Consider the following 23,895-nt stretch of genomic DNA (forward strand, 5'->3'; position numbering starts at 1 on the left):
CACAAGTCTAGTTTTATATGTATGTGTGGGTGTGTGTCCCTAGATTCCTGGGGGGCACTTCACTGGACACCCTTTGCCATATTACCATTGAACCACTAACAATGACCCTTTAAGTGAAGCCATCCAACCAGTTCTGAATCCTTGTCATTGGTTGTCTTGTCCATCTCAAGAATGATATGAGATACTTTATCCAAAACTTTAGCAAGAACTCGACAAACTCTATCCATAGAATTTCCCATATCTGCTAATTTAGTACTCCTTCTCCCCCCCAGATATGGAAGGAAATGAGGTTAGTCTGATGTTATATATTTATTCCCAATGAAGCCACTCTGACTTTTTGGAATTATTGCTTTCCTTCAAGATGTTTGACCATCTTTATCTTTTCTGTAATGATCTATTCTAGAATTTTCTCAGGACTGAACATTGTATAGACCAGTGTATAGAACAGTGTATAGACCAGGGGGTCTATAGTTTGTAGACTATTTTATTTTATTATTAAATCAAGACATTTGGCCTTCCCCAGTCTTGGGGCATCTCTACCTTTTCCCATAATCTTTAAAATGTCACTGCTAGGAACTCAGAGGAAAAAGATTTTTTCCCTAATTCTTTTAGGATTGGGGGCTTGAGGGATTGTTAATATGGAATTGCATAATCTAACAAATTTGGTTGGTTAGTTTTGTTGAAATGATTCCTTTCTTTTATGTTCTTTGTTATAAGGGATGACATATACTCTGCGTAGAGGAGTATATGAAACTATTTAGAAATGAAGATAATATAAAAAGAAACCTTATCAATAAATATTTTCAAACAAACTAAGAACATTGCTTCCTCCAATGTGCCATTTTGTCAATGACCCAATGGGTTTGATAATGCATGGGGAGAACTCTTTGGAGATCATTAATTCAGGAGGTGAGGTACATTGTCTGAGGCCTACCTTGCTAGGTATGTGCCTAAGGGAAGTCAAAAGTTCTTAAAAACTCTATCTCCTGATATTTCAAATAACTACTTCCATTTATAGAGCTATTTTTCCTCAAAAAATGCTTTTTAGCATCAGTCATTCTAATCAATTCTCATATCACATAGGTGAGGAAGGAAAGGGAAAATTTCCATACCTTTCCTGATGTAAAAATTGGTTGGATGGGACTTCTGGGGATGGAGCCAAGATGGCGGAGACAACATACATTTCTCTCTGACCTCCTTTACAACCCTCACAATAATTATGAAATCCAGGCTTTGAATTATCTCTGGACCAGCAGAACTCACATACACTGGGAGTGCAACAGCAGAAGATAATTTAGATGATCGCCAGAAAAGGTCTATTTTAATTGGAAATGGAAGGAAGGCAGCCAGTGCAAGCAGCTGAGTACAAACACCAGCACAGGCAGCTCAGAGTCCCAGGGCGGTGCAGTCTCCGTGAGGTGGAGAATCTATGGGATGGAATCTACAGCAGTGTTGGCTACTCTGCCCTGGCTGCAAGCCAGTAGATCAGCAGAGAAGTTATAAAGCATCCCATACAAACACAAAAGGTAAATAGTGAACCCTGAAATTCCAGAGTCTCCCAGGACCTGGCCAGACTCACCCAGCACAAAAGTGAATCAGCATTGACCCAGCAGCTGCAGCCACTTGGAAAACCTCCCCTGCCCTAAAGGCAGAACTTAACTTAAAAAAAAATGAGTATAAAAGTAAAGAGAACTCTGATGATAGATAGCTTCTATGGTGAAAGAACAGATTTCAAACCCTGAGGAGACTAAAGGCAGATTGTCTCCAGATGAAGCCCCAAAAGGTGGTATAATCTGGTCCCCATCACACAAGGCTCTCCTGGAAGAAATTAAAAAGGATCTTAAAAGGGAGCTAGAAGAAAAATGGGGAAAGGAAATGAAAAATTTGCAAGAGAACTGCCTGGATATAATAGAATCAGGAGGTAAAATGACTATTAAAAGAATTCACCAAACACCTTTTGAAAGAGACCCCAAAATTAAAACCCCAAGGAATCATGCCTAAATTTGAGAACTATCAGACCAAGGAAAAAATATTACAAGCAGCCAAAAAGAAACAATTCAAATACCAAGGGGCCACAATAAGGATTACTCAGGACCTAGCAGCTTCGATGCTAAAGGATCGAAAGGCCTGGAATCTGATATTCCAAAAGGTGAAGGAACTTGGAATGCAGCCAGGAATAAATTACCCTGCTAAACTGAGCATTTTCTTTCAGGGAAGAAGATGGACATTCAATGAAACTGGTGAATTCCATTTATTTTTGATGAAAAGACCAGAGCTAAACAAAAAATTTGACCTCCAAATATAGAATTCAAGAGAACCATAAAAAGGTAAAAAGAAAAAAAACCTTGAGAACTCTATTTCTATTATGGGTATACATTGAGAGTACATGTATAATCTGATTTTACTGTTATAATATGAAAAAGAAACTAGAGATGGTAAGGGGATTGTAATAGAAAAAAAGGGAAAGTGGAGGTGAAATGAGATAAATTACATCTTAGGAAGAGGCAAAAAAAAAAATTATAATGGAGGGAAAAAGGGAAGGTGACGAATATTGTGTGAATCTTACTCTCATCAGATTTGGCCCAAGGAAAGAATATTAGATATATTTGGTTTCATCAAGAAACATCCTTCATCTTATAGAAAAGTGTGAGGGGAAAGGGGAAAAGGGAAGGGATAGGCTAAATATAAGGGAAAAGAGAAATAATAGAGGAAAGGTATAAAAAAGAGGGAGGGTCTCTAAAGGGGGAGGACTGCTTGAGGCAAGTAGTGATCATAAGTAAAATACTGGAGAGGAGGAAAAGGGGAAAAAGAAAGAGAAAAATATAATTTGGGGTTAATAAGATGGTAGGAAATACAGAATTAGTAGTTTTAACTGTAAATGTGAATGGATGAACTCTCCCATAAAATGTAAGTGGATATCAGATTGGATTAAAAGCCAGAATCCTACAATATGTTGTTTACAAGAAACATGTTTAAAGCAGAGTGATACATACAGAGTAAACAAAAAAGGCTGGAGCAGAATCTATTATGCTTTAGGTGAAGTAAAAAAAGCGGGGTAGCCATCTTGATCTCAGATCAAGCAAAAGCAAAAATTGCTCTAATTAAAAGAGATAAGGAAGGAAACTATAGTTTCTTGCTAAAGGATACCATAACTAATGAAGCAATACAATATTCAATATATATGCACCAAGTGGTGAAGCATCTAAATTCCTAAAGAAGAAGTTGAGAGTTGCAAGAAGAAATAGACAACAAAACTATAATAGTAGGAGATCTCAACCTTTTTCTCTCAGAACTAAATAAATCAAACCACAAAATAAATAAGAAAGAAGTTAAAGACATAAATAGAACACTAGAAAAACTAGATATGATAGATCTTTGGAGAAAATTGAATGGAGACATAAAGGAGTACACTTTCTTCTTGGCAGTTCATGGAACCTATACAAAAATTGACCAGATCAATAGGATATAAAGACCTCAAAAGCAAATGCAGAAAGGCAGAAATAGTAAATGCATTTTTTTTTTTCAGATCATGATGCAATAAAAATTACATTCAATAAAGGGCCAGGGAAAATAGACCAAAAAGAAATTGGAAACTAAGTTATCTCATTATAAAAAATGAACGGGTGAAATAGCAAATCATAGACACAATCAATAATTTCATCCAAAAGAATGACAATAATGAGACAACATATCAAAATTTGTGGGATGCAGCCAAAGCAGTAATAAGGGGAAAATTTATATCTCTAGATGTTTACTTGCATAAAATAATAAAAGAAAAGATCAATAAATTGGGCTTGCAACTAAAAAAGCTAGAAAAAGAACAAATTAAAAACCCCCAATCAAATGCCAAACTTGAAATTCTAAAAATAAAAAGAGAGATCAATAAAATTAAAACTAAAAAAAAAATATTGAATTTATAAAGAAAACTAAGAGTTGATTTTATGGAAAAAAACCCAACAAAATAGATCAACCTTTAGTTAATTTGATTAGAAAAAAGAAAAAGGAAAATCAAATTGTTAGTTTCAAAAATGAAAAGGGAGAATTATCCATCAATGAAGAGGAAACTAGAGCAATTATCAGGAGTTACTTTGCCCAACTTTATGCCAATAAATTTGACAACCTAAGTGAAATGGAGGAATACTTTCAAAAATATAGATTGCCCAGATTAACAGAAAAGGAAATAAATTACTTAAATAGTCCCATTTTAGAAAAAGAAATAGAACAAGCTATTAATCAATTTCCTAAGTAAAAATCCCCAGGACCAGAGGGATTTACATGTGAATTTTACTAAACATTTAACTCTAATACTATATATACCATTTGAAAAAATAGGGAATGAAGGATTCCTACCAAATTCCTTTTATGACACAGACACATACTGATACCTAAACCAAGTAGGATGAAAACAGAGATAGAAAATTATAGCCCAATCTCCCTAATGAATATTGATGCAAAAATCTTAAATAAAATATTAGCAAAGAGATTACAGATAATCATCCCCGGGGTAATACACCTCGACCAAATAGGATTTATACCAGGAATGCAGAGCTGGTTCAATATTAGGAAAAACTATTAGCATAATTAATTGACTATATCAATAACCAAATTAACAAAAACCATATGATTATCTCAATAGATGCAGAAAAAGCATTTGATAAAATGCAACATCCATTCCTATTAAAAACACTAGAGTGTATAGAAATAAGTGGACTTTTCCTCAAAATAGTCAGTAGCATCTATTTAAAACCATCAGCAAGCATCATATGTAATGGGGATAAACTAGAACCATTTCCAATAAGATCAGGGGTGAAACAAGGATGCCCACTATCACCATAGCTATTCAATGTTGTATTAGAAATGCTAGCCTTGGCAATAAGAGAAGAAAAAGAGATGAAAAAGAGATTAAAGGAATAAGAGTAGGTAATGATGAAACCAAATTATCATTCTTTGCAGATGATATGATGGTATGCTTAGAGAACTCCAGAGAATCGATTAAAAAGCTATTAGAAATAATCCACAACTTTAGCAAAGTTGTTGGATACAAAATAAATCAACATAAATCATCAACATTCTTATACATCACCAACAAAATCCAACAGCAAGAGATACAAAGAGAAATTTCATTTAAAATAACTGTTGATAATATAAAATATTTGGAATTTATCTGTCAAAGGAAAGTCAGGAACTATATGAGCAAAACTATAAAACACTTTCCACACAAATAAAGTCAGATTCAAGCAATTGGAAAAATATCAAGTGCTCCTGGATAGGTCAAGTGAATATAATAAAGATGACAATTCTCCCTAATCTAATCTATTTATTTAGTGCTATGCCAATCAAACTCCCTTTTCTATTTTACTGAACTAGAAAAAATAACAACAAATTCATCTGGAAGAACAAAAGGGCAAGAATTTCAAAGGAATTAATGAAGAGAAAAGCAAATGAAGGTGGCCTAGCTGTACCAGATCTAAAACTATATTATAAAGCAGCGGTCATCAAAACTATTTGGTACTGGCCAAGAAACAGAGAAGTTGATAGGTGGAATAGATTAGGTTCACAGAACAATATAGCCAATGACTATAACAATGCAGTATTTGCTATATGATGACCAGTTCTGATGGACCAGGCCATCCTCAGCAACGAGATCAACCAAATCATTTCCAAAGGAGCAGTAATGAACTGAACCAGCTATGCCCAGAAAAAGAACTCTGGGAGATGACTAAAAACCATTACATTGAATTCCCAATCCCTATATTTATGGCCACCTGCATTTTTTATTTCCTTCACAAGCTAATTGTACAATATTTCAGAGTCTGATTCTTTTTGTACAGCAAAATAACGTTTTGGTCATGTATACTTATTGTGTATCTAATTTATATTTTAATATATTTAACATCTACTGGTCATCCTGCCATCTAGGGGAGGGGGTGGGGGGGGTAAGAGGTGAAAAATTGGAACAAGAGGTTTGGCAATTGTTAATGCTGTAAAGTTACCCATGCATATATCCTGTAAATAAAAGGCTATTAAAAAAAAAAAATGCAGTATTTGACAAACCCAGAAGCCCCAGCTTTTGGGATAAGAATTCACTATTTGACAAAAACTGCTGGGAAAATTGGAAACTAGTACGGCAGAAATAGACGAACACCTAAAACCATATACCAAGATAAGGTCGAAATGGGTTCATGATCTAGACATAAAGAATGATATTGTAAACAAATTAGAAGAACATAGGATAGTTTACTGCTTAGATTTGTGGAGGATGAAGAAATTTGTGACCAAAGAAGAATTAGACACCATTATTGATCATAAAATACATAATTTTGATTATATTAAGTTAAAAAGTTTTTGTACAAACAAAACCAATGCAGACAAGATTAGAAGGGAAGCAATAAACTGGGAAAACATTTTTACATCCAAAGGATCTGATAAAGGCCTCAATTCTAAAATATATCGAGAATTGATCAAATTTATAATATTTCAATTCATTCTCCAATTGATAAATGGTCAAAGGATATGAACAGACAATTTTCAGAAGAAGAAATTGAAACTATTTGTAGCCACGTGAAAAGGTTCTCCAAATCACTATTGATCAAAGAAATGCAAATTAAGACAACTCTGAGATACCACTACACACCTGTCAGATTAAGATGACAGGAAAAGATAATGACGAATGTTGGAGGAGATGTGGGAAAACTGGGACACTGACATATTGTTGCTGGTGGAGTTGTGAACAGATCCAACCATTTTGGAGAGCAGTTTGGAACTATGCTCAAAAAGTTATCAAACTGTGCATACCCTTTGATCCAGCAGTGTTTCTACTGGGCTTATATCCCAAAGAGATCTTACAGAAGGGAAAGGGACTCACATGTGCAAAAATGTTTGTGGTAGCCCTTTTTGTAGTGGCAAGAAACTGGAAATTGAATGGATGTTCATCAGTTGGAGAACAGCTGAATAAATTATGGCATAAGAATGCTATGGAATATTATTGTTCTCTAAGAAATGACCAGTAGGATGATTTTAGAGAGGCTTGGAGAAACTTATATGAATTGATGCTGAGTGAAATGATCAGAATCAGGAGATCATTATACATGGCAACAACAAGACTATGTGATGATCAATTCTGATGGACGCGGCTCTCTTTATCATTGAGATGATTCCAACCCATTCCTCTTGTTCAGTGATGAAGAGAGCTATATATATACCCAGAGAGAGAACCATAGGGACAGTGTAGAACACAACATAGAATTCTCACTCTCTCTGTTGTTATTTGCTTGCATTTTGTTTTCTTTCTCAGTTTTTCTTTTTTTCCCTTCTTGATCTGATTTTTCTTGTGCAACATGATAACTATATAAATATCCTAAACATATATTGGATCTAACATGTATTTCAATATATTTAACATGTATTAGACTACCTGCCAGCTAGGGGAGGGGATGGGAGTAAGGAGGGGAAAATATGGAACAAAAGGTTATGCAAGGGTCATTGTTGGAAAAATTACCCATGCATAGGCTTTGTAAATAAAAAGCTTTAATAATTTAAAAAATTTGGTTGGATGATTGATGTGAAAGAATTTTTGATAAGAAAAGAGCTCTAGACATGTAAGTAACTATTATTTTTCTGTTTGATTAGATTCAATTTCAGAATCATACAACCTCAGCACTGGAAGGGACATGACCAAGTCCAAACCCTTTAATTTTACAGAGAAGGCAACTGAGGCCCCAAGTCACACAAATTAATGACAAGGCAATTATTATGACAAGGCAAACTCATTACGTTGCCTTTGGATCGATCTTACATCCAGCATAGTATAAAGGTGTGCTCTAATGTGAGCATAGAGGGCAAAGAAACAGGATACCTCCTCATCTTTCTGGAGGGAGGAAAATCAGGGTAATGGTCACAGACTGGAGTTAGGATGCTGGGAGCCAAAGTCTTAAAGAGGGATCTACAGCCAGATGAAGAGAGCAGACTTAGGTTTAGGGTTGGTGTGATCAGTAAGGGAAGAGAGAGAACCATACAGTGAGATGGTTTTCAGTGGTCCAACTCTCCAAGACAGCACATTAAAATGAGAATCCTCAGACATAGAAATAAAAACTCTGGACATTCCCTTAATTATTGCCTTTTCCCATCCCTCATCAATGGGGAAAAAAAGACCTGCTAACATTTTACCCAATCATTAAAACAGCCCTGCGAGAGGAGTACTAAAGATATTTTATCGCTCTCATTTAACAAGTCAGGAAACTGAGTCTAGGAGAAATTAAATGACTTGACTATGGTCACACAGTTAGTAAGTATAAGAGGTCACATTTGAAGTCCGATATTTTATATTTAGAGATTCTTAACTTGGGGTCTGTGTGCTTATTTTTTTAAATTGATAACTATATTTAATATCAATTGGCTTTCTCTGAGGCCCCAAGTCATACAAGTTAATGACAAGGCAATCATTAAACTCACTTTTCTGTCTTTGGATCCTACACCTAGCATAGTATAAAGGTATGTTCTTATATTATGTTTTCACAGGCTTCACTCGACTGCCAAAGGGGTCCATGACACCAAAAAAAGGCTAAGAACCCTTGCAGTATATATACTGTATTTTGCTTTTCCTCATACTCTTTGTAGTATGTGGCCATCTATAATCCCTCTCTTTTTTTTTCTTTCATTGATGTGCATTTTATATGGTAGCATTTGTAGCCTGCCTCTCCAACATTGGAGAATTCCCCCCATTTGGCTGATGTGCTGCAATTAGAAACTTACGGTATTACTTTAATATCCTCTTTCCCATGAAGGATATAGTCGATAATTTTATAGAAGTTGATTTCCTGGGCAAAGGAGAGAAAAATGCATGGTCATGAGTTCAAGCACTGATTTTAAACAGACAGACACTATTAACTGCCTCTACAGTGAGTTTGGTTCTTTATTATTTAATCTGTGGGTTCAAAAAAAATGCCTTGATGAAACCTAAACAATGATCACCTGTGGATCATTGATCTACCTAGCTCAATAGCAAGAGAGCAGAAGACATGATCGTTGTTAACAGTGATCAGTTCCAAAAGTACAGAAGATATATTCACTTCTGAGATGAAACAGGAAATTACTGAGTGTGGGGAAGGTAGAGGAAATAATAATAATGATAGCTAACATTTACAGAGTACTTACCATGTGCCAGGCATTCTAAGTGTATTACAATTATCACTACATCTGATCTTTATAGTAATTCCAGGAGGTGGGAGTTATTATTATCTCTTATTTACAGATGAGAAAACTGAGACAAATAGGTTAAATGATTTGTTTAGGATCACGCAATTAGTAGGTTTCAGATTTGAGCTCAGACATTCCACACTACAAGAAAAACTAAAATTCTTTTTTGAGAACTAGAGAAATAGGTTTTAAATTTTATTGTTTTGGGACTGGAAAAATTGGTCTCCCATTGCCAACACCCAAGTTCAGACTTTTTGGTTTTTGAAATGAATGTCCTACTGATATCCCAAAATTAACTTTCCAAAATTGAACTCATTATCTTTCCCCACCAAACACTGCTTATAAACTTCCTATTACTATCAAGTGAACCATTAACCTCCAACTCAGAAGCCTGCAACCTCAGTGTCATTCTTGACTCCTCATTCTCACCCACCCTACAGCTGCTGTCAAATCCTGTCATTTCTGCCTTTCCCATCTTTATTATAAACCCCTTCTTTCTGCCCAAAGATCCTTAATTCAAGCCCTCATTAGCTCTTTGTGTGATTTCAGCACTAGCCTTTTAACTTATTACTCTGCTTCAAGTCTCTTTCCATCCCAATTCAATCATCACTCAGCTGCTAAAGGAATTTTTCTAAAGTATAAGTCTGTTATGTCATCCTCCCACCCTCCTCAAGGAGTACAAGATTATATATCCCCAGCTGGAAAATTCCAGAGTCTAGTGGTTAGTTAGTCTACTTTCTCCCCTCCCCCCATTTTATGGAGGAGGAAAACTGAGGCCTAAGAAGGTTAAGTAAATTGCCCAGTATTATCCAGGTAATAAGCATTAGAGGTGAGATTTGAACCTTAGTCCTTGCATGTGCATCAACAGCCCTCTAGAAATGTATTAAATAATTGTAAGAATGATCAACTATGAAAGATTTAGCTACTCTGATCAAGATGTTGATCCAAGACAATTCCAAAGGGCCCATGGTAAAAACACCACCAGGGAGAGAACTGATGAACTCTGAATGCAGATTGAAGCATACATTTTTCATTTCTTTTCTTTTCTTGTTTTTTTGTGTGTTTTCTTTTGTAGCATGACTAATGTAAAAACATGTTTCATATGACTTCATATATATAATCAATATCATATTGCTTTTTTTTCAAGGAATGGGAGATGGGAGAGGAACAGGAAGGAGGGAAGGGATTTAGAATTCAACTTTTAAAAATTGAATGCTAAAATTTTAAAATATAAATGGAAATATTTAACAAAATAATTTTTAAAAAATATATGTATAAAAGAAATTTATTGAATGGATAAACAATTTGGAAGTCTGTGGGGGTGGAGAGGCCTGTGTCTTTGATAGCTTAGAGCATGGTGTTGGTTGTTAGAATCAGACTATATTTCAGTCATGATAAAAGGCTCATTCTCTAGGATGAGTTTGACTTTTCCTCTGGTGGGAAGCTTTTTAGGGGAAACCATTGAAGACATTTAAGTAACAGATAGTCCCTTTTCTCTGAGTCTCGGGACTCCTCTTGCAGAAATGCTGGCAAAAGCTTTACTAACTGGGCTTGGAACTTGTCAATGTTTGAGCAAACAGAAGAAGCTGCTTTCATAGAAGAAGACAAGGAGACTAGTGTGCCAGATGTAAATATTACTCTTGATCCAGGGCTTAGTAACTCACACACTGTTTTTAAATCAAGGTTCCACCCAAATCAAACATGTAAAAACAACTTGGGATTTTAAGGTCAAGGCTGAGTAGTCAATGAGCATTCCTGTTATTTGTCAAAAGAGGCTAGTTTATAACTCATAACTTTAAATCACACATAAATGCAGCTCATGAAAAACTCCCTTATACAGAAGTATATATTCTCTTAAAAAATAAGGTGTGACTGGTGGACACGTTAACGGCAGGAAGCTAAGAGGGAACGGCCATGTCTGTCATTTGAGATCTTTCTAACAATTCACCCAGCATTAAGAGTCTACCACCTGTAAGACACCATACTAGATACAAAACGGAATTTGGCAAAACCCTCAAGGAGCTTCCAGTCTGAGGGAGGGCATACAATATCAATAAGAGCAAAGACAAGTTCAAAAAAAGTGTATGAGAGATTGAAGCAGGAAAAGAGTCCTGGCAGCCTGGGCCGGGGAAGAAGGTTTAGAGATGATTAATTGGTGAGGTAATTTATTTAAGCTTAGGAAAGAGTACAGGGCAAAGAGCACAGGGTCTGGTGACAGCCTTGGAGGACCAGGCCCCGCTCTGTCACTCCAGAGGGGAACCTTAGCTAAGTCACTTGCTGCTTTGTTTCTGTATCTTTATCTTTGTAATAGGGGCATTGGATTATATGATTTCTCAAGTATCTTTTGACTAGATTCTGTGATCCTGAATGAAGGAAAGAGATTAGGAAGCAAAAGAAGAGAATGAGAGATATAAGGGAAAGAGAAGGAAGAGGGACAAAGGGTCAGTTTGAGAACAGGCCAGTAAGAACTGTGGTCTCAGGTACCAGTGAAGGTGAACTGACTTCTCAGTATGAACAGCAGACAAAGACTCCCAGTGTTTTAGAGCTAGTAGGGATTTTAGAGAATATTTAATCTAATCATACACACACACACACACACACACACACACACAAACACACACACACACATACACTCACACATCAGAGGACATTTTGTCCAGTGCTACACACATACACACAGAACAGCCCTCTGTTTTCTTTTACCTCATTGCAGACAGCGTCGTGTTTTGAATAACAGTCCAGACTTAACACAATCATGAGAATTGTCTGAAAACTCAAGTTGACACTTTTTAGCCCCTTGACCCTAAACAAATTATTCAACTCTGTCCCTGGACAAATCCTGTGATTAAAATCCCTCTCCCATTGCAGGTTATTCTTCTGAACTTTCTCATTTTAGGGATTTTTCTGGAGCTCTGAGAAGTGAGGAGATTGCCTACGGGTCACACATCAGAGGAATACTCAAAACCTTGGTCTTTTGATTCCTAAACAGGCCCTCTGTACACTGCACTAATCTTCACTGTAAAATGGGAGATAATAATATACTGTTTACCTCACAGAGATGTTGTGAGAAAAGGATTTTATAAGCCTCAGAATACTTCAGTGACTGACCACATTTCACAGGTGATAAAACAGATGGGGAAAGAGATTTGTCCAAGTTTGTTAGCTGTCCAAGGACTCGTAGCCTCAATTGCTTGGCTCCTGATGCCCAGGATATTATTCTTTCCATTGTACAGACTAGCTTCAAACATTTACAAGATGTTGACTCCTTCCCAATTAACCCCAAAAATAAGTCTGATCAAGACAGGCATGTGGGAAGATGAAATTTAAAGATATCTCCCATAAACTGCTTTTCTGAATGGCCCATGGAAGAAAACCCTGACATTGGATTCAGAGGGGCATCTCCATTATTTATTTGCTTAACCCTAGCACCCTGGATCTCAGTTTCTTTATTTATAAAAGTAGAAGGACTTGAGGTCCCTTCCAGCAACAGAGCCAGTATTCTTTATAATTTAGCTACAGCTTAAGCTCTGTCAACTCTAGGGAAGATTGAAGCCTAAGCTATGGATTAACTGCTGACAAGTCATTACTGTGTGTAGTTCTGTTGTTCCAGGGCACACTAACTGACCATGGCCTATGTGTATCAGTATAATAACAGGCAAAAAAAAAAAAAAAAAAAAAAAAACCTCCCTTATCTTTAAGGTTTTAAAGATAACAGTGAATAGAAAGAGCACTTGAATTGAGGTCAGTTGCCTCTGACTCACAATGTGATTTGAGCAAATCATTTAACTACCCTTAGTTTCAATTTCTATATTTGCAAAATGGAAATAATAACATTTGATTCTCCATTCCATAGAGAAAATGTTGATTCTTCCTCCACCATGTCTTATATCTTGTCCCTTCTCTTCATTCACATATCACTAGAAGCACGACCTTGTTCTCTCTCACCTGAAGTTGTTGCCCTATTATTTTAATTGGGCTTTGGGTTGCCATTTCTTCTCCTCTCCAATCCATTTCTCCTCAGCCCATAGATATGCCAATTGACATTCCTAAAATAAATGCACCTCCTTTGCCCTAGAAGTTCTAGTGGGTTTCTCTTGCCTATAAGATAAAATAAAAACTCTAGCATTTGACCTTTAAAACCCTTCACAATCTGCCCCCAGACTACCTCTCTATATTTACTGCATATTACTTTATTTCATAAACTCTACATTCTAGAGAAATGAGCCATCTTCTATCTCTATGCCTTTGGTGTTTCTATGTCTGTGTTTCTATGTCTGGAACACATTCTTTGCCTTCATTTCTTATCCTTATTTTCCTTAAAAGCTCAGAATAAATCCCACCACCTACATGATATCATAAAATTGCTTATGTCCTTCCTCTTTCCCTCCTTTTTTTTTTTATTCCATATATACATAAGCAATTTTATATATATATATATATATATATATATATATATATATATATATATATATATATGGATACACTCTGTCTCCCCAGATAGAATATAAACTCTGGGAGGTAAGGGATTGTTTCATTTTAATCTTTGTAGTGTCAGAATCTTGCTAAGTACATGACACATAGTAGGTACCTTATAAATAAATGCTTGCTAAATGAATGAGGATGGGCTGGAATAACATGTGTAAGTGTTAGGAATAACTATATGAAGGTGAATTCTTTTCCCAGGGCAAAGAGCACTTTGAAAATTGTATTAGCTTACCCTTCCATCTGGTGTCTTGGGTCCTGTGTAAGGTGGGGCTTCTCCCATCAACACTGGCCACACATCAAAAAATTCCTGGAAAGAAAAAAATCATTATGATGGCATTAAGAGGGATTTAAAAATACACCGAAGCAGAAAGCTAAGGAGGAAGAAGCATTTGGATTCTTATATTATGGAGTTTATTTTCCAATTTAAGCTATGCATTTTTCTAAAGAGCAAAGACTGTATGTTACTCATAGGCTTAGATTTGGAAGGGATCTTAGTGGTCCTGCCTAATTTCCTGCCTTGGGGAAAAGCAGAAAACTACCATTTCATGAGCTGTCCTAGGCCTTGAAAGGATTTTGTCCTCAACTCTTATCTTTATACTAGGAGACTTAAAAATACATATCAGTATCCTCTCAAGCATTCTAATCTCCCAGTCCTAAACTTTCTCATTTCATATAACTTATTCCTCCACCCTACTCAGCCGTATATATAAATATAATGATGCCCTTGATGTTGTCACCTATCACAAATGCACCACTTCCAAATTTCCTTATCTGATCACAATCTGCAGTCATCTCATCTTTCTCTTTTCCTTGAAATCCCAAATCTTGCTCTTTGCTCTCACCATGCTCCAACCTCTTTCTCAGTCCACCTCAGTTCACCTTAGTTCTTTCCAGATCATCACTTCAGGAACTAGCCATACTCTCCTTCCTCCTCCATCTTGAGCCATTGGTTAACCAGTTCAATTCTATCTTAATCACAATGTGTTTAGTCATTTCCCAACTGGTGGACACATGCTTTCTTTCTTTCTTTTTATTTGTTTGTTTATTTTATTCATTCATTCATTTATTTTGCTATCACAAAGAGGCTTTTACAAATATTTTGGTACATTTCACCTTAAGGTTTTGTTTGTTTGTTTGTTTGTTGTTTTTGTTTTAATCACCTTCATGTATATAGATCATAGGAAAAGATATTCCAAAAAAAATGTGGCCTTGAATTGAATTGAATTCTCTTGACTGACCTTAGTTCATGGACAATCATGGATAACTAGGAACTGGATTGCTAAGAAACTGGCTTGACCTTAGCACTTTTACATCATTTTCTACTTAACTTGTAGCTGAGGTTCCTTCATAATTTATTATCTCTTTCAAAGGGCAGACAAAGACAAATTTCCTTGCAGGTATTGATTCCTAGATCTACATGACCAGCTTACTATACTGTTCACTCTCTGAATAACTGTAAGGGAGAGGTGATGAGATACACATTAAAAAGAAAAAACAAAACAATAACATTTACTAGAGTGTGTATGTCAGCTCCACTAGAAACCTCTTCAGATGATTCACTGGAGTTCCTCTCAGTAAGTTTTCAAAAGCCCTGTGAGCCACCTTAAAATCAAAGTAAATAATTGTTCCCCTAGAACTATTAATATCCAGTCTCTATTTGCATATAAACTGGACAGAATTTTCCCTGTCATTTCTGACAATCTTACCATGAGTATCTTTAGTTGATTTCAGATAGATTTCATTAGCTAGCATCCAAGAGGCTGCTGCTGTACTAATCCAACCATGGAAAAATACCAGAAAGTTCAGCCAAGTATCCATTTTTTCCCAGGGAATGTATAATATAGGGGAAAGAAAAGTGGACTTGGATTCAAGAAAGATAGATTTGAATCCTGGCCCTATCACATATCATGTGACCATATATATCATAAGCAAATTCACAACCTTTCAGGATCTCAGTTTTCTGATCTGAAAAATAGGGATGTTGATCCTTGCAGTTTACACTTCACAGGATAGTTGTAGGGGTGATATTGTGCAAACCATAAAGTGATAGAAATGTCATCTATTTCTTATCATTGATTCCAAGTCACTTAGATGAATGCTGACAATTTTTAGCTTCCTTCCACGGAAGGAGAAATCTAAGGGAAAAGTTTGACATTTCCTGTTCTTCCAAAGGTTCTGAAGCATGATAGGGTTTAGGTCTTTAAAGGACCTTGAGAACCCCCAAGCTTCCTCAATCTCTTCATTTTACAGATCAGAAAAATGATACACAGAAAATGGTCATGATTTGTCTAGAATTACAAGAGATAATCATAGTAGTGCCAGAATTTAAATCTAGCTTCTCTGACTTCAGAGCTCTGAACCATATATTGGATATCTAAGGCAACTGTAGCAATTATGAGGGCTTATCAAGCCCTGGAAGAATGATAAGCCAAGGGCCTTTGACTAGTTTCTTCTTTAAGGTAAAACTGCTAAATGGAACATTTTTAAAGTTCCCTAAGGGGTTGACTCCATTGGAACATGCTCCTGAGATGTTGTTCTTCCAGGAAACAATTCAGAAAAACCAGATTTTTTTTTTTTCATATTTAAGCCTTGGGCTAAATTCTTTTGCAACCATAATTCTTTAGAATAATGATGAATCTTACACATTTGAGCAGTTGAATATTGGACTCACTACGTTAACAGTTGCTTTTTTTTGAAGGAACAGCAAAAAGTTCTATTTCTGAACCTTACAAATCCTGACTGAGCCTGATTTAAAATATAGTTACTATGGCAGGACAGTGTTAGAGAAATGTTCTATTCTTGCCTTGTTTGTGTCGTCTAATTGGCATAAATATAATTTGCATTTTTTAGTTGATTTGTTGATCTGCATGTTTTAATCCCTGAATTCTCAGAAAGCCTGAAACTTCTTGAAGCTTATGAAACTCAGAAACTGCCACCTGATTAAGTTTAGATCCTTGGTAGGAAACTGTGTAGGATAATGGAAAGAATGCTGGATTTGGAGTCAGGGTCTCTGGGATCTGTTTCTATCTTTGTGACCTTTGAAGAATCCCTTAATTTCATTGTCTCAGTTTGCTCCTCTGGAAAATTAGGAAGATTGTATTAGACAATCTTAAAGATCTCTTCTTGGGGCAGCTAGATGGTGCAATGGACGGCACTGACCCTGGAGTCAGGAGGACCTGGTCTCAGACACCTAACATTTACTAGTTGTGTGACCCTAAGCACAACTAAGACTTAACCCCATTGCCTCTCAAAAAAAACCCAAACAATAACAAAAAGGTTTATTCTAGCTCTAAGTTCTTCAATTCCAAATTGTCTGAAGACAGCTGGACTAGGGGAGAGGGAGTGAAAGAGGTCGATGCTCCTTGAGGAGGGAGAAAATGTCAGGATTATGATTCTTTCCATTTGTCATTTTCCAAGAATTCAAGTTTTCTGCTCTCTAGTATTGTACTTTCGACCCAAGAAATTCCCTCTAACACTGGTTTCTTAAGTCTCTTCCTACCCTTTCCTTTATCACTTTGTCAACTTGGTTTCTTCTCTTCACATTTCTTGTTTTCTCTCTTTGCTCCTCTTTTGTTTGCTTTCTCTCCTCTAAAAGACCACAATCTAGAAGTAAATTTGTCATCATTTATTTATTCAACACACATGAAGGGAATGGTGAAGAATAACCGGATTGGGTTACCGGTTATTCATCAGCATTCCCTACCTCCCTTGTTCCTGCTACTTTTATGAAGTAACCCTTTCCCCACCCAGGTGTGTGCTTGCTTTTCAGATGGCCCTGGCAAACAAAATGCTTTGCTGCTATTCAGCTTGTGGGTTGGTCTCTTGCTAGGTGTGGGCTTGTCTTTTTTGGTGAGAAATATCCCTGCTGTAAAAAGATGGCCATTATGCAGAGCTCACAGTGTGATCCCAGTTCTCCCAGATTTTCCCTCAGGCATGTGAGCTGGCTCTGGGAAGATGAATTTCATCAGAATCACACTTCACCTTGACTTATAATGTTTGCTGCACAGATTGCCAAACCTTTTGCTTGGTCATGTCCAAGAGTCCCACAGAGTATCTGTCACAGTTGAGAAAGGCACGGACTGTGTAAAGGGCTTTGTGGAACTGCCTCTCGATGTCTGTAAGTTCTTCAAACACTTTGCTCCCAGACCACAGGAGTATCTGTTAATATGAAGAAAATGTGTAAAAGGTTTAAGAGAAGCTACAGCAGCAGCAGCAGTTCCCCTAGATGCAAAGAATTTGGAGCCTCCTTAGTATGAGTTCAGTGCAGCATCATAAATATCCAGTCAGCAGACAACATTGGCTGGCACTGACACTGTGCCACTGGCACTAAGTGCCGGGCACTCTAGCAAGTGCTGGATAGATAGAAAGCTCCCAGAGTTTCTAGTAACTCCTCAAGTAGCTAACTCAAGTAAGTCCCCAAGCTCCAAGAGCTCCCTTTATATATGTGATCTCCCAAAGGTTAAGGAAGTCCCTGTCTTGAGAAGCTCAGCGTCTAATGGGAGAGACAATCCAAATGGCCAAAAAGTCCAGGATGAGTGGGTTTCTTTTCTAATTAAGCCTACATAAATGGCTTAAAAGCCAAGCAAACTAAAGTTCTTTTACATCTAGGTTCTTACCTGGCCCCTGCGGGTTTCACAATTATGAAGATAGGATAGATGGAACACCTTCATGAACAAATTTCCAAAATTGAGGTACTTCATTAGAATCTAAAATACAAACAGAATGAGAGGGATGAGAAAGACTTTGAAACTTTTGGAAGAACAGAGATGGGAGTTGTTTTTTTCTCTTTAGATGCATTTACAATATTTTTAAAGCAAGTTTTCTCCCAGAAAGTTTATTGTTATATGACAAGGAAATGAAAAGGGGACATTTAGAGAACTGTGATTAAGAGAATGGGACAGAGTGTCCGAATTCATTTTTATCAAGATTTTCCTGCTAGGTACATGACACTGTTCTAGTCCCTGAAATATAACGATGGAAGAAAAATGACAATCTTTCTTTCCTTGATCAGAAGCATGGAAGTGTGTGCTGTCCTCTTTCAAAACTCGAGGAAATTCCAAGAAACTGTCTAGAAAGAAAATAAAACCCCTAACTTTTATGATAGGTTGTGAAATAGTGCTAAGAAGTATGTGGGATTAAACCTACTTAACCCATACGATGCATAAATCAATATATACTTTCTCAGTCAATCACATCCAGAAATATGAAAATATTTTCATAAGGATCACCCTAGATGTCATAAAAAAAGGCATTTGTGAGTTTAAAAACATCACTCAATAGGTTTATGAGAGAAAGAATAAAGAAAAAATAAACCTAAGCCAAAACCTCAGACAGCTCTGGCCCCTAACCAAACAGCTTAGGCTCACTTCCAAGCTTGGGTCCCTGCCCAAGCAACTTCAGTTCTCATTCAAGTCATATCAGGAAACCAGGGTCTGTGAAAGTGTTTTTATTGTCACACCAATAAAAGACCATATTGCCAGAGAATGTAGAAAAAAGTGATACTTAAGGTATAGAAATAGAGGGGACTCTGAAAGGAACCAGGGAAGGTCTTAAGCATGAAGGTACAGGGAAGGGAGAGGGACATACATTCTGATAAGGATGTTTTTGTTTTTTACCTTAATCTTGATGTCCTTGTCCCAACTATCCCAGTATTTATCTCTCAACATACTAATGAACTCCAAATCTCCCTTAAAGTTAGCAACATGATTTATGACTGCTTACTAGGTATAAGAAGTCTAATTTGGTTTTGATGCGCAAACCAGATTCTGACTATACTTCTATTAGATCTATAAATGTTGTCAGGATCTCAGGGAAGCCTTAAAGAATTCCCAAATTGTCTCCCCACATGGTTACAGTTGGCCTTTATCAATAGAGCATTCCTTTATTTTTATACCCAATTCTTCTATTAACTTGTTGGGCTGTTTTCTCTTTTGTAAATTTAGGGTATTACATACTGTTCTCCCAATGAATGTCTGTCCTTGCAACTCCTCTAGGATACCCTCTCTTTGTTTCCTGTATTGGTTCAGAAGGCCAAAGTGTTTTTGTTTTTCTATATCTTAATGATATCTTCCTGTGTTGTTTCTCTTTCCCCATTAACTCCTCACAAGAGAACTTTAGAATAAAAAATTCTAATAAAACTCTTAACAAAAAACAGTAATCAAAAATGGTAAAGTATAGGAAAATGGATACTTTTCACAATACCATTTGCTTTATGCTTCACATTCATATTTTATCATGTTTTAAATCTTGCTCATTTTACTGTTCTTGCTTAATTCTGATGTTATTACTGTTTGCTATTTCCAGATTCTACTCTTCCCAGGAGGACTGGAAAAGATTTAATACTAATAGTAAACTTCATGGTGACATGGGAAATACTTTATATCATCTTAGAAAAACTGAACCTTATCAGTAAGGGACATGTCATTATACCCATCAGAGTTATCCAGATTGATGGTAGTATAACCTATTACTGGAAACAATGGTCTTTGACCTAATTATAGCTTCACAAAGAGGAGTCTGTACTATGATTGATCAATCCCATTGTTTCTTCATTAATCAATTAAGAGAAGTTATGACAAGTCTTCAGGAAAGGTTATAGTGGAAAACACAATTGCCTAAACCAAGTGACTATTGGTAGAATCCTTCCTTTTGGTTTACTTGAATATGAGGAAATGGCCTATCAGTCACCAAAGGTAAATGGGTTCTGCTTCATTATACCCTTAAACACTGCATTAATTTTTGTACAAACTTATGTAAAAGGATTCTTTCTAATTGATTTTCCTTGTTTTTTGATGGTTGTGATATTGAGAATGAGCTTTTAAAAATGTTATATTTGCTTGATAGTAATCCTTTGTGAGAGACAGAGGAATGAGGGTTCAAATGTGGGAATTGTGAGAACCAAAATAGTTCACTTGTGAACAATGAAATTTTAAACTTGTTTTATTTTCCTATAAGTCACCTGATTTCAGAGAATTTCACCTGTTAATTCACCCTCTCCCAATTCAGAAATTCCTAAATCTATTCTCCAATAAGAAATCAGATTACCATGATTTTGTTAGAGGATTCTGGGAAGATGGCAAAGTAAATCCAAAAATTCCAAGCTCTCCAGATTTCCTCCACAAACAAAACAAGATTGTATTTTAGGATGAACTTAGATTGTGAAACACAAACAAGATGGGGCATAACAGGGATCCTCCTGGGATTGGAGAAAACCAGAAGAAAGACCTCAGGACCTGGGTTTAATTGGTATACAGTGTCAACACCTCTAGGCTAATCTTCCAGATAGCCTATGGAATTGGGATCTGAGTCCAGAAAGACTGAGAGAACCTCTGATGATTAGAACACCAGGCCCAGCTATGCTGCAATGAGGTAGCCTTGGATGAGAAGGAACCAGCACACTGGTAAATATAGAAGCAGTGGGGCAGGGACACTGCTGGCTGCCAGCATTTATGGTAGGGTGGAGCATTTTGTTTGGGATTCCAGGTCAGAGGAGAGAGCTAAAGTGAAGTGAGAGGCACTATCCTCTCCACCCAGGATTAGAGGTGCTCATACTAATAGTTATTATTTTTAAAAATTGAACCCAACAGGGAATAGGGAAGACTGGGTTCATTTTCAGAGGAGTCCAGTGAAGTAAAAAATGCCTCTTCTACTCCAAAGAGTAATGTTAAATGGCTACCTGCCCCAAAAGACTTTACAGAACTCACAAAAAAAAAAAAAAAAAAAAAAAAAAAAAAAAAAAAAAAAAAAAAAAAAAAAACCTTCAAAAATCAAATGAAAGAGATTGAGGAAAAATAAAAAAAGAACCATCCAAGAAAAACAAGAAAATTATGGAAAAAAGTTAACCAACTAGAAAAAAGGATACAGTCTTAAAGAAGAAAATAATTCTTTGACAGTTAGAATTGGGCAAGGGGAATCCAGTAAAGCTATAAGAGACAAAGAAATAACAAAACAATATATAAAGAATAAAAAAAAAATAGCACATAATGTAAAACATTTTATAAGAAAAACAACAGATCTGAGAAGAGATCAAGAAGAGAAAATATAAAAATAATTGGACTACCTGAAAGCTGTGAGCAAAAAAAAAAACCTTGACACAATAATATAAGAAATAAGCAAAGAAAATTGTCTTGGAGTGATAGGACACTATAAGGAAGAAAAGTAAAAATAGAAAAAAAAATCTACCAATTATCACCTCAAAGAGAGCATACATGGAAAACACATGGGAATATTATAGTTAAATTTTGACCTCCAGATCAAAAAGAAAATTCTACAGGAAACAACCAAATAACAACAATAAAAAAAAAAGCCCAATTCAATATGCTGGACCTACAATTAGAATTGTACAAGATTTTTATCAGCAGCTACAATAAAATATCACAGATCCTGGAATAATATATACTAACAATCAAAATAACTAGGCCTGCAATTAAAAATATCATATTCATCAAAACTATAATAGTGAACAAAAAAAATGGATATTCAACAAACTTGCAGATTTTTAGGACTTTGTCTCAACCAAACCTAAACCCAGTAGAAAATTTAACATTTAAGAGCCAACATCGAAGATTATTTTCAAGGGACTCAACAAGGACAAATTGTTTATGTTTTTACATGGAAATGTATAACATATGTTTAAGGCTGATATCAATAATTGGGTAGTTCACAAGAAATACTAGGGCAGATCTGAGTATGATCTGACACTAAAAACAAAACTATTTAGAAAAAGGTAAAAATATTAATTATGCTATATGAATGAAATGCAGAGGAAGAACAGACACAGAGACATTGGGGTGGGGAGGACAGCTGATAGTTTTGAAAACTTATTCATATTGGGAATAAATTAAATAGGGAACAATATACATGTGCGTGTGTGTGTGTGTGTGTGTGTATGTGTATCATGAAGGGTATATAACACCCTCCAAAATCTTTTTAAAAAGAGGGGAAAGGAAATAAGAGAAAGTGGGGTATAGAAGATATATATAGATTTATAGCAGTGGGACAAGGTGTGTAGATTAGTGGGAAAAGAATAAAGACAGAGAAAAGGATGGCATAGGATAATGTGGAGCACAGAAGACTTTAAATCAAGGGAAATGGAGTAAGGTTTGTAGATTAATGGGAATGAAATAAAGGGGGAGGGAAAAATTGGGGGGATAAAATAAGAGAGGGATTCAAGAGTTGGGAGAAGGTAAGTAATAGCAGGCAATAAAATTAAGGGAGAAAAGTTAAATGGGGTAGGAAATCAAAGATATATACAAACATTATAACAAGGATCAGGGGTAGAATTTATTAGAAAAAATAAGGAGAGCCAGTAATCATTGACCTCAAAGTCAAACTTAAAAATTCAATCAAGAGAAATCTATATTACATGTCAAACATATTAATGCTATTTTAGATGCATGTCTATATATGTATAAATGTGCATGCATATATGTGTTTGTGTGTGTGGATGTGTGGATGTGAATACCCACACTCATGTATATATATGAATATACCCATGACTAATTGTTCCCTGCTGGGAGGAGGTAGGAGGGATGAAAGTGGAAAAAAAGGGCACATTAGAGGACAAAAGAATAGCCTGCAAAAAAGCTAAGAAAAGATAGACAGCCATGAATCTATAATCTCTTATATTATTATATATGCTTTCTTGAAATGGAAATTTATTGTTACATATTTTGAATTTTCCCTAATGTCCTTCTGGGCACATGACAATATTTTGGTTTTTAAAATTTTTCCTTTTCCTTTTCTTTTTCTATTTTGTTTTTTCTTATTTTGTATTTCATTTTAAATAAATAAAAATAAAAATTTAAAAAGACGCAAAAAAGATTACCTATGCAATCCTATATCCTATTATTGTTTTATTTAATATATAAAAATATGTATAATATCTGAATTTGGAGTCTTTGTATTTATTGAAGGACTTTTGACTCAGTTTATTATGTATGCTTTGCTAATAAAGTGCATAGCTCAGACTTTGTTTCCTCAATTATAAATCCACTTGTGATACTTGTCATACATACACAAAAAGAAGCAGGAAAAAATTTCATTAAATAACCAATTAATAATAACCAACATAATATATTGGTTATTTTATATATATAATATAGAAATTATATATAATATATTATACATAATATGTAAATAATCAATAATAATAACCAATTAAATAACCAAAAAATAATCAATACTTTAATCACATTTGATAATATATGCAATGTT

At 35.6% G+C, this 23,895-nt stretch overlaps 1 protein-coding gene across 1 annotated transcript in view; it reads right to left on the reverse strand.

The window, feature by feature from the left end:
• Nucleotides 1-23,895, reverse strand: part of PDE6A (phosphodiesterase 6A) — a 90,171-nt gene that overhangs the window by 59,410 nt on the left and 6,866 nt on the right. The window contains exons 3-6 of the mRNA XM_031953505.1: nt 18,297-18,386; nt 17,698-17,838; nt 13,913-13,987; nt 8,752-8,816 (exon numbers count right to left, since the gene is read on the reverse strand). Of these exons, the coding sequence (XP_031809365.1) occupies nt 8,752-8,816; nt 13,913-13,987; nt 17,698-17,838; nt 18,297-18,386 (371 nt within the window). The remainder of the gene's footprint in view (nt 1-8,751; nt 8,817-13,912; nt 13,988-17,697; nt 17,839-18,296; nt 18,387-23,895) is intronic.

The sequence above is a fragment of the Sarcophilus harrisii genome, chromosome 2 (assembly GCF_902635505.1).
Source record: "Sarcophilus harrisii chromosome 2, mSarHar1.11, whole genome shotgun sequence".
Lineage (NCBI taxonomy): Eukaryota > Metazoa > Chordata > Mammalia > Dasyuromorphia > Dasyuridae > Sarcophilus > Sarcophilus harrisii.